At 37.1% G+C, this 15,089-nt stretch overlaps 1 protein-coding gene across 14 annotated transcripts in view; it reads left to right on the top strand.

The window, feature by feature from the left end:
• The window catches only part of SRRM1 (serine and arginine repetitive matrix 1), a 17,860-nt gene extending 5,750 nt beyond the window's left edge, over positions 1-12,110 (top strand). For 3 of the 14 annotated variants that reach the window (XM_084496937.1, XM_084496941.1, XM_084496942.1), the window contains 15 exons: positions 314-484; positions 699-811; positions 1,235-1,435; positions 1,922-2,125; positions 2,668-2,787; positions 4,301-4,572; positions 4,729-4,809; positions 5,156-5,242; positions 5,775-5,919; positions 6,485-6,526; positions 7,982-8,086; positions 8,424-8,882; positions 9,773-9,959; positions 10,722-10,916; positions 11,125-12,110. In XM_084496937.1, coding sequence (XP_084353063.1) covers positions 314-484; positions 699-811; positions 1,235-1,435; positions 1,922-2,125; positions 2,668-2,787; positions 4,301-4,572; positions 4,729-4,809; positions 5,156-5,242; positions 5,775-5,919; positions 6,485-6,526; positions 7,982-8,086; positions 8,424-8,882; positions 9,773-9,959; positions 10,722-10,916; positions 11,125-11,229 — 2,487 coding nt within the window. In that variant the 3' untranslated portion in view covers positions 11,230-12,110. Of the gene's footprint in view, positions 485-698; positions 812-1,234; positions 1,436-1,921; positions 2,126-2,667; positions 2,788-4,300; positions 4,573-4,728; positions 4,810-5,155; positions 5,243-5,774; positions 5,920-6,484; positions 6,527-7,981; positions 8,087-8,423; positions 8,883-9,772; positions 9,960-10,721; positions 10,917-11,124 lie in introns of all 14 variants that reach the window. The other 11 variants (XM_084496940.1, XM_084496939.1, XM_084496938.1 and 8 more) reach the window with 9 other exon arrangements.
• Positions 12,111-15,089: the final 2,979 nt, after the last annotated feature.

Genomic DNA, 15,089 nt, shown 5'->3' with positions numbered 1-15,089 from the left:
ATTGTAATGATGTGTTATATTTAAGGCCCTTGGTTTGCTTTTATAGCAGTTAAGCAGTGAAAAAATACTTGTGAAACCCACAAAGGATTAACAGGCCTTTCTGAATATTTATAGTAAAACACAAAAGACAATTAATAATAGAGTAAACTTATATTGATGAGAAAACACTAGGGAAAGATTTAAAAAAAAAAAAAGTAGATCTCGAGTGTATATGTATCTTAGCCCCCATGGTAGATTTAATTTAAGTTTAATACAAACTGTATGCTGTTTTTTTCAGATAACCGTTTTGTCTTCCTGTCATATCTCTTTGCAGAATCCAGATTCCAAAATGATGCAAATCAACCTGACTGGTTTTTTGAATGGGAAAAATGCTAGGGAGTTCATGGGAGAACTGTGGCCACTGCTGTTAAGTGCACAGGAAAACATTGCTGGTATTCCAACTGCATTTCTGGAATTGAAGAAAGAAGAAATTAAACAGCGACAGGTAGGATTTTGTTACAGACTTGTGGGTGAGTTGTGAGCATTGTGTAGAATTAGTGGCTGTGTAAGTATTGGCATTCAGATATTTTGTGTTCAGCAGAACTCTTATTTGAGCAATAAAAATACCTTAGTCTGAAGTAGTAGTTCTATTTGTTTAAAATAGATTTTCGATAAGGTCTCTGTGTTACCTCTGAGTTAAGTGACATTTGGTTGCTTAGATAGAGCAAGAGAAACTGGCTTCTATGAAGAAACAAGATGAAGACAAGGAGAAGAGGGACAAGGAAGACAAAGACAACAGAGAAAAGAGAGACAGATCCAGGAGTCCAAGAAGGTAATGAAAATGCACAGACAATGTTTCAACAGTACTCTAGACTGGGGCGAAGAATGCATGGCAGACAAAAGTCACTGAAGTTTGAAGTAACTCAAGGGGAGTATTTCCAGCAAGCTAGTTTGACTTACTGCTAAACAGTAATTGCAATTACTAGAGCAACATTGAAAAAGGTGTTGTTAACATTAGGAACTGTTTTTAATAAATTGTTCTGTTCAAGACTTTGTCTTATTTTTTTGAAGTTTGACATCTTAATTTGGCTGTAAATTACCAGCAGAAAATCTGTAGTCCTACACGTTTTAACTGCTGTACACAGTACTGAGAGTCTGCCCGATTAAGAAGAGCTTTAAGCTCCTGAATATTAAGCTCCTGTTTTTTATTTTTGCATACGTTGTTTCATTATATTATGGTACTTCTTTTTCCTAGACGCAAGTCAAGGTCTCCTTCCCCTAGAAGGAGGTCATCACCTGTCAGAAGAGAGCGGAAACGCAGCCATTCTCGCTCCCCTCATCACAGAACCAAGAGCCGTAGTGCTACTCCTGCAGCAGAAAAGAAGGAGGCAACTCCTGAGCCAGAACCCTCTGTGAAACCAAAGGAGACTGTTGTTCAAGAGGCAACTTCAAACAGGTAAGCGATAACTTTGTGTGTAGAACTATGTATTTTAACAAGAATTTAAGATAATTTTCTTTTTTTTTTTTTAAAGATCGTTCCCCCTGGCTTGTGTAGGGACAGTGTCTGCTTCTCCTTATCCCCCTAAAATGGCAAAAGAATTTAAGAATCTTCAGTAAGATTTCTTTTTTCCTGTGTAGAATTCTGAAGGTAGACTGCTAAGCTGCCACTGTTGTTTCATCGTACTGGGCATGTTTTCTGCTTCTGACAATGTCATCTTGTTTCCTAGCAAGTTAAGAGAGAGCCTGATTATTACTTTTCCTTGTCTTTGAATCATTGTACCATATTCTAATTCTTTCCACAATTTTGAAGTGGGGTCTGTAACGTCTTGTCAGTGGATGGGCAAGAGAATGTTGTTGGGGAACATCTTGTCAGCTTCTAAAATGTTACTCCAGTGGTTATGGTTTGTATGTGCTTGTAAATTAATTATTTGTTTTTTAATAGTGATATCCCAAAAGCTCCTAAATCTGAACCTCCTGTGCCAGAGACTAAGGAAACTTCACCAGAACGTAATTCAAAGAAAGAGAGAGAGAAGGAGAAAGAGAAGACTCGTCAAAGATCCCCAACTCGGTCCAAGTCAAGGTCAAGGTCTCGATCCCGTTCTCCATCTCATTCCCGACCAAGAAGGCGTCATAGATCGCGGTCAAGGTAGGACTTCAGCTTGTCTTGATTGCAGAGGTTGAGAACTGAATATTTTCTTCTGAAGTTGCCATTTAATTTAATGTTCTCAGTTAAGGTAATGATGTTTTTAATGATGTTGAGTTGTGAGTGTTGTAGGCCAAATGAGAATGACACATTCAGTGAATAAGCGTGCTCAGGAGTTTTCATCATATCATTTCATGGGAAGATTCTCACAGGGACTTACACTGACTGAGGAAAGAACAGGGTACTTAATGCTGACTGTGTCATTTGGTAGTGGGATTTACGTAGCCTTTTAGCAGGTAGGTTTACTGAAGGTTTTGCAAATTTTCCCCTCCCAGTTTTTTTTTTTTTTTTTGCAACTTAGCATAAGGTATTGGTAAACATAAAAAGACTGTGGCTGAATGTACTGCTTGGCACCATAATTTAAATGCTGCTGTAATGTAATGCACTTGGAGAGAAGCAACTTTACACTCAATTCCCTGAGGCTAAATTTCCTCAAATCTGAAAACTAGGTAGTTGCTTTTCATTTGAATTTTTGATTGTGACAGGTCTTACTCTCCTAGAAGGCGACCAAGCCCAAGACGACGACCATCCCCAAGGAGGAGGAGTCCTCCAAGGCGATTGCCTCCCCCACCCAGACACAGAAGAAGCAGATCGCCTGTGAGGCGGTAAGGTTCCCTTTTTTTAAGGCACTTGAAAATTTTATACTCAGATTTAGAAAGTAACAGTCATTCCTGAAAACTCAATGTTATCAAAATCACCTTGTTCATCTTAACCTAATGCTGTTTGTAATAGATAATTTGAGTGATGTAAGAGCTGCGATGTCATATATCATAAGTATGGGGGGGGCATTCTAGTTGCTGTGGCATGATTTCTTTTGAAATGAAATTATTGCTGAGAATTCCAGTTCTTTGAAAAGTAGCAACTTCAAAACTTCCTTGAAATAGCTCTTGGTAGCTCCCAGCACAGACGGACATTGCATCTACTGTAACAGTTTTTTTTCCCCACTTGAGGGAAAATGTTGAATAATTTACTATGAATTTTACTTTTAGGGATTTTTTTTTTTATTATGAGTCACTTTTCCATCACATAAACTTAAGGTCAAAATTAAACTTTTGACTTGAAATGTATTTCTTCATATTCTTTTGCATCAGTAAATAAAAATCTTTTCAGATTGGCTCTTTGGTGTTGGAGGTTATATTTTTGATGGCGTGAGCAATTTTTCTAGTAGGAAAGCTCCGAGTTGTACTGCAGAGAATTGTATACTTAGGGTGATGTCAAAATAGATGTTTGTCTTCATAGGCAGAGAATAGATTCCTGTTTTTGTTGTAGAAAGAGAACTAGCGATGCTTCCTGTGTACAATAGTTACTTCTTTTTAAGAAGGAACAATTCTTCCTTTTTTTTTTTTGTTTATGACAAGGTGATAAGTACTTCTTTGAGTTTGTAGAGATGCTTATTTTGCACAGTTACTGTGAGAACTGTGAAAAGAATCAAATATGTATGTTTCGAGATGTACAAGAGCTCCCTTTCAGCAAATGTTTATCTCACTCAAGGTAGGGTTTCTTTTTTCCAGGTTCTCAGGAATTCTGCAGCCAAAGGTGGATTCTGCAGGTACACAATTACAACAGAACTTGCCACAAATTTTGCCGCAGAATTCTAGAGGCCCTACCTTTTTAAAATTGCAAAGTAAAGTTGAAAGACTAAAACACAAGGAGGGATATACTGATTCAGAATTGTTAAGCTGTCTGAATTTTTTTTCTTCCTGGTGTAAAAACTTTTTAGCATACTTGCCCACTAAACTCTTAAATAGATCTGTTTTGAAGATCATTAAATCACATCTGCTAACATGGAGAATTCTCTTAACCATCCAAAAGTTAGAAAGCCCAAAGAAAACTAATTGTACGAAGGTGAAAAGCTTAGTTGTAGTCTGTAGATTGACAGAAAGCAAGCAAAGGTAACACTAACATTTTTTTTTTTTTTGCTCATTGTAGTTTAAAGATAACTGAAAGATTGGTTGTTAGTCTGTTCTACAAGCCACGTGTTGAAGGCTGTCCACCATGTTTTGGGAGTGCTGTTGTATGTGGCTCTCTATGTGCTTGCAAACAAATGCAACTCTGTGTTCATGCTCAAACATTTCCTAAGCTGACTAGTCATTGTCTAATGTTATACTTGATTTGCAGGAGAAGACGGTCATCAGCATCTTTATCTGGTAGTAGCTCCTCTTCCTCCTCGTCACGTTCCCGATCACCACCAAAGAAACCACCTAAAAGAACTGTATCCAGTCCTCCTCGTAAAACGCGTAGGATGTCTCCTTCTGCAAGCCCTCCTAGGCGGAGGCACAGACCATCTCCACCAGCAAGTCCACCTCCAAAACCACGTAGATCTCCAACGCCTCAGCAGTCAAATCGTTCAAGAAAAAGCCGTGGCTCTGTTTCACCTGGCAGAGCATCAGGTAACAATTTTTTTTCAGCACTTTAATCTTTTTGTGCTTTCATTTTCTCACAGATGGTATTTACTGTTTGTGAGAGCAGAGAAACATGCATGGATGTTTTTTAAAAAATAAAAAAATAAAAAATTACAGCACAGTAACTTGACTTTTGTCCTTTAGCACCCAAACATAAGAGTACTGAAAAAAGAGAATCTCCTTCACCAGCGCCAAAACCAAGGAAAGCTGATCTGTCTGAATCAGGTATGGTTGTCACTTTTCAACACTGGTTTTGGGTGGGATTTTTAATCAGGTGTATGACAATAAAAGGTACTAGTAAAGTGCCAAACCCTGTTGATAAACTGGCATTGAAAGAAAGATTTTTTCAGAAACATAAAAATGCTCACTCATGCTGCGTAAGGTCTTTCATCTGAGCTTTCTTGGGAAAAGCTCAGCCAAAAAATACACCAGACTCAATACAACCTTAAGACGAGGAGAGTTAATTATAAAAAAAAAAAAAAATGCTTGATCTACTGTACTTAATTACTTCTGCCTCAATAAGACAAATTTGTATTTTTAATTTAATTTTTGTCTGTATGTACCTTTTCAGAAGAAGATAAAGGAGGTAAAATGGCTGCAGCAGATTCTGTGCAACAGAGGCGTCAATACAGAAGGCAAAATCAACAATCTTCATCTGGTATGGATAATGTACATTTCCTAAAATTGGGTTGTATGTATTTACCACTCATAATCAAGTACCTTTATTCTTTGTGAAAGTAGTGTGAGCAATAATTAACTTATTTTTTTTAAGGTTATGGTACATATCATTAAAAATTTGCATCTTTAAAAGTTGCACTTCTAAACTCTTACCCTCAGATACAAATATTGTTTACTATCATAGAATCATACTATGGTTTACTTAATCTATTGATGCATTAGGTTATTTTCTAATAATTTGGACTTTTGCTTGCTTGAGGTCAGTAAGGTAACTTTTTTTTTAAGTTACCTGGCTAGTTAAATGTTACGTGGATGGTTAGGTTGCTGCAAAGTTTATTACCCAACTCTGATGGATTTATTTATCACATCAGCTAATGTTTGTAGTTGAATTGATTGGAAACAGAGTCTTCTTGTTTTGCAAGAGTGGAAATTAGTGTAAACAGCAGTATAACCATATCAATAACTGCGTAATGAGAATCATATTCCAGAGAATAATTCTTCTACATTTATAGATTCTGGCTCCTCATCTTCATCTGAAGAGGAAAGACCTAAAAGATCCAATGTGAAGAATGGAGAAGTTGGTAGACGCCGACGCCATTCGCATTCACGCAGTCCATCCCCATCTCCACGAAAACGACAGAAGGAATCCTCCCCTCGGTAATTTCTTCTTAAGTTGGGCATAACTGATGTCTTCTTTTAATAACTGGTTAATGTTGTGTTTATCTGCTATGTGACTGTCGGCAACTACCCAAAAGAATTGTCATGCCCATTTAGCCCCAAATCGTGCAAGCAGATAAACCTTTTTCTCCAAAGTAACTGTCAAAAGAAAATGAGGATCTCAATGCTGGTTCTAGCAAGCTTCCTCTATAGTGACATGATCGTGTTGTGGCCTACAATGCTTTATTAAAAGCCCCTACTATGAACTAAACTTGTGGAAAAGTTCATGGAATTCTCTTAAAATTGCTAGCCTTTGGAAATCACAAAGATAAATTTATTTTTTTTTAATACGGACTGCTTTTTATTCTATTTCCTTGAAGTATCTTCAGCTGCCTGTCAAAAACAGGATGCTGGATTAGATGGACCTTTTGCTCTGCTTCAAGATTGCACTCTTGTTTTGCTCATTTGTTGAGAATTACCCTGAACTTTATTTGAACTTGCTCATTTTTGCCTCAAATATATGGCAGTTAGATGTTTTGTTTTGTTTTTCCTCCACTGCTATCAGGATGCAGATGGAAAAGAGGTGGCAATCGCCAGTGATGAAAAGGTTGGTTAGAAATTAATCTGTTAAACAGGATTTGCATATCATTTAGGCTCTCACTTATTTTGTCATGGACAAGTACTTCTGCCCTTTGGATTTGTGCACTCAGAGCAGTAAGGTGAAGGAAATTCAGTCTTATCTGTTCCTTGTTGGTTTGTATTTGGGACCATTTCATCGGCAGGGAAAAAAGATCAAACAACAAAATTAACACCTGTATTATCTCACGATAGAGAGACTACTTGATAATTCTAATGGAGCCTGTAACAGCTAATAACACTAATGTTCTCACTGATGCCTGAAAATAACTGAATACTGGCCTTTCATATTACGATTAAAACCCTTCCCTGGACTTGCAATAGGGGATAAAGATCTTGATGTTCTGGGTCACACTTAATTTGTGTTTTCAGTACTCTCATTCTTCCCATCCATAATGTATTTGGAGCTAGTAGTTGTGTACTAATAGCTAATACCTACTTTTTCTTATGTAGGCAGTATTGTTAAGTCTTCTATTTGTGGAATTGTTTGGTATGTGTTGATCTTGGAATGTTGGAACCTCAGTGTATGATGGGTTTATTAATCCGATATAATCATCCATGTGAGCAATCTGTGATTAAGACCTAGCTAGAATACGGTTGCAGCATACATAATGTTGTGAGATTGTGTGACTGCTTCTACCAATGTAGTCAATTCTAATCATGTATCGTATCTTGTTGTTTATCAAACAATTCTATGTAAAACAGATTAGAATTCAAAGATCTTAAACTTGGCATAAAACTTGCAGCATACTAAATTCACCTACTGCTTATTGTGTAAATGCTTAAACACATTTAATTAGGGCAACTATGACATTTAGAGGCTGTTTTTTTCCAGATCATAAAAGAATGTGTTTTGGAGCAAACTCTTATGTATAAAAAGTGTAATTCATTGCCTTGGAGAACAACAGCCAGGGAAGAATATTTTTTTCTTTACAAAACACAAGTTTTCCTCCCTTTATAACTTCAGGAAAGTACAAGCTTTATTGAAACTTCCCTGGAAGTCTGTTTTAAAGTCTGTTTTACTGTCTGATGACTGAGAGTTTTTGTTGTTGAATCAGTAAGCTGGTCTGACTCATCACATTATCACTAGATTCAGCCCAAGGAAGGTGGCAGAAATGAACTTTTAGGAGAAGAAGATGGGAGAGAATGGGACTTCCTCTTTGGTTGCAGGGTGCAAATAGATCAGGTTAAGCAGAACGTGAAATTCTTGTGACTAGTGTTGTGGGGTCTGAAAATTACAATAAAAATCTATTACCTCACTCTGTAGAAATACTTGGATGTATATATATTTTCCCATTAGTGGTTCTACTAGAATTAGAAGTACATGAGCAAGATGCTCTTGTATAGTGAAAGCATAATAATTAAAAATAATAATAATCTTGTAGCTCAGTTGCAATTTTTCTGAGTAATCCCTTTATCTCCTTAGTAGGAGGAGAAGAAGTCCATCACCCCCACCAGCCAGGCGACGGCGCTCTCCTTCGCCTGCCCCTCCTCCTAGGCGGCGACGGTCACCTTCATTGCCTCGCCGAAGGTACTGCATTGCATTTTTGTTGTGAAATAATTGCTTTTTAGTTTGACTTCCAACTACGGTATGTAAAAGTAAATGCCATAATACAGGAAACTCATTCCTTGATTTACAGCTTTACTAAGGGGAATGTAGTTTTGCTGCCGAGATTTTCTGTGATAGGCATGTGGTCTGGATCCAGTTTGATTGCTGTTATCAGGTACTGAATAACATCTATTCAGTTGATTTTTCCAAAAAGTTTTTATTTAATAAAGTTTTTCAGAATTTCAGAGGAATGATCATGTAATCATTTGAAATTGATTCACATGGCTGTGTGGCACCTGAACATCTGTTTTCTTTCTAGGTCTCCGTCACCACCCCCACGTAGACGCTCACCTTCTCCACGGAGATACTCTCCACCAATACAGAGACGATACTCTCCTTCTCCACCTCCAAAGAGAAGAACAGCTTCTCCTCCTCCCCCTAAACGACGAGCATCACCGTCTCCACAGTCAAAACGCAGAGTCTCCCATTCACCACCGCCAAAACAAAGGAGCTCTCCAGCTGCTAAAAGGCGTTCACCTTCGATATCTTCCAAGCACAGGAAGGGTTCTCCTCCCAGTAGGTCTAATCGCGAAGCACGTTCTCCACCACAAAACAAAAGGCATTCACCTTCACCAAGGCCTAGAGCTTCTCATACATCTGCAAGCCCACCACCACTGCGAAGGGGAGCTTCAGCTTCACCGCAGAGAAGACAGTCTCCATCTCCAAGCACTAGACCCATCAGGAGGGTGTCAAGAACGCCAGAACCTAAGAAGACAAAGTAAAAAAAAAATCTTGTCTTACTCATTGGTGGTGGTTTTATTATTATTATTTGATAATACAATGAGAATAGCTAGGGGATCACATGAAAATGGTTCTCGTATCTTGAGGTCACTCAAGTATTGGGGGTTCTCTTGGCTTTCATAGAACCAACCCCTAAGTGATTTTTTTGAGGTTTATTTTAATCAGTGTTTCCAACTGTAAGTGAGGTGTGGGGAGAGGCATTACAGAGGATCTAGAGTCTGAGGAGTCTTTTTAGTAGCCTAACAAATTACTGGGAATGAGCAGATAAAAAGAATTTAAAAACTTTTTTCCTAGCTATGCTTAAAGCAAAACAAACTTTGCAGTTAGCTTTTAAATAAAACAGAATAGAACCAATACTTTTAATTCATAAATCATTTCCCACGTGGTTATGGCAGATAAATACTTAAAATTTTATCAGTTTTCTTTAATGTGATGTTGCTGTTATGAGCAGATTGGTGCACAGCAATTTTGGTGCTGGATTATTCTTTCAGCAAGAAAATGAACAAAATGGTTTGCACTCTTCCTTCATTGGATGATAAAATAGCATTGCTATTCTCTTGAATTCTAATGAGGTTATAAATTAGTCATATCAGAAAAAGAAAGGGAGCAATCATTCCTGAACAACAATAGCATTATTGTTTAACAAGCTATCAAGTTGCAATATCCTTTTGCATTACGGATACACAATGGTATGAGATTGTTTTGCCCTTTGTAACATATGCCAGCACAGTAACTAATTTTTTTTTAAGTGGCTGCTTAACCAAGTTATAAATACAAATGTTCTTTTGACTTTCTGTAATTTTTACTTCCTTGTTTCATGGTGTATTTCTAACACTAGAATCTAAGTGTTGCATTTCTGTTTTCAAGGGCTTCCACGCCAAGTCCACGATCTGCAAGACGGGTGTCTTCATCGCGGTCCGCATCAGGATCACCTGAACCAGCTCCAAAAAAACATCAAGGACCTCCATCTCCTGCTCGATCTCGTTCCCCTTCTGGAAACTGGTCACCTGCAAAAAAGGCTAAAAGTCCAACTCAGAGCCCATCACCTGCAAGGGTATTTCATTGCTAATAAAAGCAATACTGTTTGGGGGTTATATGGCAAGTTATTTTCATAAAGACTTAATGATTGAACAGCTCTAAGCTTATTCACATGGCAAAATGAAAAATAGTCTTGGAGTGATTTTTTATAGTTAAAATTCTTAGATCACAACACAAACATTTCAAGCTTAACATTTCTGAGTCTGAAAAAAAGTGCTGTTATAACTTCTGAAACAAAATACGTTCTCATTTCATGAAATCACTGGGATTACTTAAGTATTGCTTTACTTGTAATTAGTTTGATGGCCTACAAAGTGAGGTGGTCTTGAATTATGCTTGGCAGTGTTATTTGCAAACTATATTCATAATAGGAAAGAGCAGATAATTTGGCATTCTTATCTGTTCTGTGAATGTTTCCTAGAGACATTGCATTTCTTTCGTAGAAGAGTGTTTTAGGGAGTTAGATTCCACCTGCAGTATTCATTTCTATGAAGAGGCTTGTGTGTTGTTGCTGTGACAAGCATATCAAGTTTGTGTGGTGTTACATTCTGTATTCAGACAGCACAACCATGCATTGTGTTATCTGTCTTCTGGGATTGCTACTGTCAGTGCATTGGCACGTGACTTTCCCTAAGTTCTGAAGGCAGTCTGGACTTGACTGAGTTTCAGAAGTTGCACAGTCCATCTGAATTGCCCAGTGTTTGGGTGTGGGTTTGTTCTAACTGAATTTTTAAGTCTTGGAAATGAGTTGTAATGTCTGTTGAATGGTTTGTTACAGAATTCAGATCAAGAAGGGGGTGGAAAGAAGAAGAAGAAAAAGAAGGATAAGAAGCATAAAAAGGATAAGAAGCACAAGAAACACAAAAAACATAAGAAGGAAAAGGCGGCGGCAGCTACAGCAGCTGCTGCTGTGGCTGCAGCAGATACCACCTCAGCACAGGAAGAACAGGAAGCAGAGACAGAACCTAAAAAGGTAGGAATTTGGTAGATACGACTGTTTCAGAGTAGAGTGTAAGAAAATAGGTAGAGAATGTACACAGCACTCTGATAGCAAATAGCAGTCTTACTTCAGAAATGCAACTTACTGTTTCATGACTTTAATTGATGATTTACAGTAGTGGGAGGGCTGCAGCCCAGCTTGGCTTTCAGTATTTGAAGAAATATTTTATCTTTGTTTCAAGGAGACAGAAAGTGAACCAGAAGACAACCTCGATGACCTAGAGAAACACCTGAGAGAGAAAGCACTGAGGTCAATGAGGAAGGCGCAAGTGTCACCACCATCTTAGGCTGAATCCTTTGATATAATGTACATTTTATTTGGTTTGTACTCAGAATTCAATTTCAAATTGCTAAATGTGTTTGAGCTTTAGAATATAACATTTGTTGTAATAATTGCTAGGTTGAGGTTCACCATGTACAAAGGGCATGGATTTACATTACAAAAGGTGTCCACAGTGTACTAGTGACATTCTTTCATTGACAGTCAACATAATTTCATTTAGCGTGAGACTTCTTAGAAGCAGTAGGAATTTGTTTTGAAGGTTTCAAACATGACCGTCAATTCCCTAGTTTCTTTGAAATTCAACAAAGCCTTTAGAATAATTTGTGAGGGTCTCATTTGACTTCTTTTATATCCACTTACATTATGCTACTAACCTTTGTGGTTTGTAAGCTTGCCCAGAAATAAAACCACTGCAGAATTACCAAGGAAGTACATATATTTTAATGCTTTCTACTGTTGCCTGTACAGTCTCCATTAAAGCAAATCAAGAATAGCAATTTAGAGTGGTACATAAATGAAAGCATGTTGTTTACCAGGACACTGTGGGTTTATATTGATGTAACATGTTGATTTGGAACACTGGAATTTCATTTGTATTTTTATGTTCTTTTTTTAAAGGGCAGTTTCCATGATCAGCAGTCCCAGAAAAATTCCTTCAGTTACATAAATTTTGTTTGTGAGATGTCGTTGCCCCATTCATAAATCTTGTCTCGTTGCGGTTCTTCTGAATGGTATAAGCAACTTTCAGAGATGTGGTCTTTGAAAGTTTGAGGAACCTGAACTTTGGATATTGTCATGTTTTCACTGTTTTTTGTTTTTGTTTTTTTAACTAAAGCTATATAAAGCTTGTGGATTAAACAAAATAAATTTCTAAATTTAAACAGATGTTGGCTATTTTTATATGAACACTTAACATTTGCTAATCAGCTTTCTTTTGTACAGGGTTAACAAATACACAGATAAAAAATATTTGATGCAGTATGTTGGCTTTTGAAAAATCAGGACCTTTGTTTTTAACTGTCCTATAGATAGCAGAAATAGCCCTTTGTTAATTCAGTGGTGCTCCTAATGTGTCTAGATTGTTTTACTCTTGTTTTGCAAGAACATCAGTCTTACCTGGTCAGCACTCTGTTAGGATAGTAACATCTAAAAATAAGCGCACAAAAAAAAATGTTTGCCAGTGAAAACTGCTTGTCATAGGAAGTAGAATGTTTCAAAGTATTGCAAAAAAAAAAAAAAAAAAAAAAAAAAAAAACATGACTCTTAAATGTCAAGTTTGCATAAATTTAGTTAATTAACTTCATGTAATCACTGGTTTGAATGATCATCTAAAGAATTCTGGTTGCTTGTCTTGTATAGTCATATTTGAAACTTGGTAGATTGCTGCTGTCAAATTCCTTTAAAAATTCAAGCTCTGATTCTGTTATCAAGCCAATCCTGGAGTCGTAAGGCTCCTCTGGAAGGAGGACTGAAACATACAAGCTTTTGAAAATTTTGTTCTATGTCTGACATAGATATGGTGTGCACAATTAAGTGTAGATATTTGATTAGTCTTCTTTCTTGACATTGTGTAGGGTTTTAAAATAAAACTGGTATTATGTAGATACCAGATGCAAGGGTTATCTTTAAAAGTTGCTTCTTTCTTCATTTCCTTATATGCTGAATCTTTTTTGTTCCTTAGCCTAGTATACATTGAATGCTGAAGTGCTTATAAACTTAGTACATCAACACTCCAGTGTTGAGTGTCATCTGTTATGTGTATAATAAATTCCAAGAACTTTCTGGACAAACACATTTTGAAAAATACATTGGAGTCAATTTGGTGCTACGAAACTACAGAACCTAGCAATGTATTGTGCTGATGTCATTGCTTTTTTTTTTTTTTTTTTTTTCCTGTGGTGTTTCTTGGCAGCACAAACGATTCTGAAATTCAGTCTTAAGGGACTGTATGTGTGCAGTTTTCACAAGGAGTTAACATTCTGTGCTTTACAACTTCCATGTTATTTTCATACGGATTTTTGACCTCTGCACCTTTTAATCTCTGGAATAATAGAAGCTCTTTAAAAATATTCTGTACCTGAGTCTCTGACAGCTTAACTTTCCTTATTCCCATTTTTCATGTCCTGCCTCCAGGACTGTACTTTTTGATAAAGGACTTCACTATTGATTTGGACAAACCGTGAAGGAATACCAGAACTTCCTGAGACTTGGGTGTTCCTCCCTTTTCCTCTGTGGAGTTTCAATTCTTAGGTGCCCCCTTTCTCACTTTTTTTGGTGTCTATCCATAAAGAATAATTTGTTTGAAAAGAGGAATTAACACACTTTTCAAGAAGAATTTCACTTCTAAATAGAATTCAGCATAATACTTAGATTCCTTCCTACTTAGCTGTGTATCACATTACATTCAAATACTAGACAAGTGATAGCAAGCGCCCTTGTCATCTTTTGAGTTACTACACCATCTCTTGCTGTTCTGAATACCTGTTGTATAGATACTTTGTTTTAGTACAAAATCACTCAAGGATAATAACCTTTAGTGCTTGTGTCTGTACTGTGGAATTTTGTAGTGGTGAACTGTTGCCTTATCATTGAATTCCTCTCTTGATTGTCTGCAATTGAGATCACATCATCCAAAGTCAAACTTGTCTGATCTATGTGCCACTGATCTTGGTTAATCTTCTGTCTCTGTTCCTAAATCCTTTCTGTAGTCATGCTGTTGTAGTTCATAAGTAACCATGTAGGATGCCTTGCACAATGTGGCAGAATCTCTAGTGCATGAATCATACTTGTTCTTTTTATTCTGAATCTGCTAATGCTGTATGTGTACTTGTTAATCAAGGCAACCTTCCTGAAATGACAGATAAGTGGGTTTATACAACTGACTTGCTGCAAAAACTATAACTATGCCAAAAAAAAAAAAAATCAAGTTTAATTGGACTTCAATAATTTAGATGAAAATGATTCCACATAAGTAAACATAAGGATGAAATGAGTCACTGGCAGTTCGATATCTATAGTTCATAGTAAAGAAAGATGTATTTGTAGCGTCAACAGATGTGACAATAGCAAGGGTGTGTGCAATAGTTTATAGAAACTCACTGTTGAACTATTAAATTTTTCCACGTACGTGACTTTGGAATTTTGCCTAGTGAGTTCTTCATGGGCCAGCTCCCTGAGCTTTACCAGAAGTTTTACACTCACACTAATTTATGAATTCCCTTAATGTTCAGGGCAGAGGCAGTTCTACTGGTTTGTGGAATGTCTATTACTCTGAAAGCTGGTGTAGTCTGAATGATAAATAACATCACTAAAGCAGAGTTCAGTGCTTAGAGTCATAACTAAAATTTTGCATGTTAAAGCTTGCTCAGCTGCATGTTGTCTGATTAATTTGTCTCCCAAGCAGAGGCTCAGAGCTGGAGAACTGCCTAGTGTAGGCTATGACATAAGGTGCACTAACTTGTAGCAGCTTAAATATCACGTGTTTTTGCACACTGCTGATCTCATTCCACAAACACTAAACAAACTAATATGTGTGTTTTCATATGGAAAGTGCTATTGAAAGAGTAGCTTTCAGCAGGGCATTGAACTGCATTTCTACGGAGTTTAAGTTCAGCTGTTGAGTGTGATAACATCATTTAGTATAGGATCATTTGCTTATAAAACCTTGACTCGTATCCAGCATTGACAGCAATACTTGGTTCACTTGTCAATCTCCATCCAAAACTGTTGTACAGACTTTGGCAGGCAAAAGGGGATCTGCCACTTTTTAGTGTTACCTTGCAGCTTCTTTTGCTTTACTGGAGGGCAGCTTGGTTTTACTGCTGTACCTTTTCAGCTTGCCTGTCATTCACAGAACTTTACAGT

This window comes from Aythya ferina (genome assembly GCF_964211825.1).
Source record: "Aythya ferina genome assembly, chromosome: 24".
Lineage (NCBI taxonomy): Eukaryota > Metazoa > Chordata > Aves > Anseriformes > Anatidae > Aythya > Aythya ferina.
Note: the sequence above shows the minus strand (reverse complement) of the source record. Positions and strands in the feature narration are given on the sequence as shown.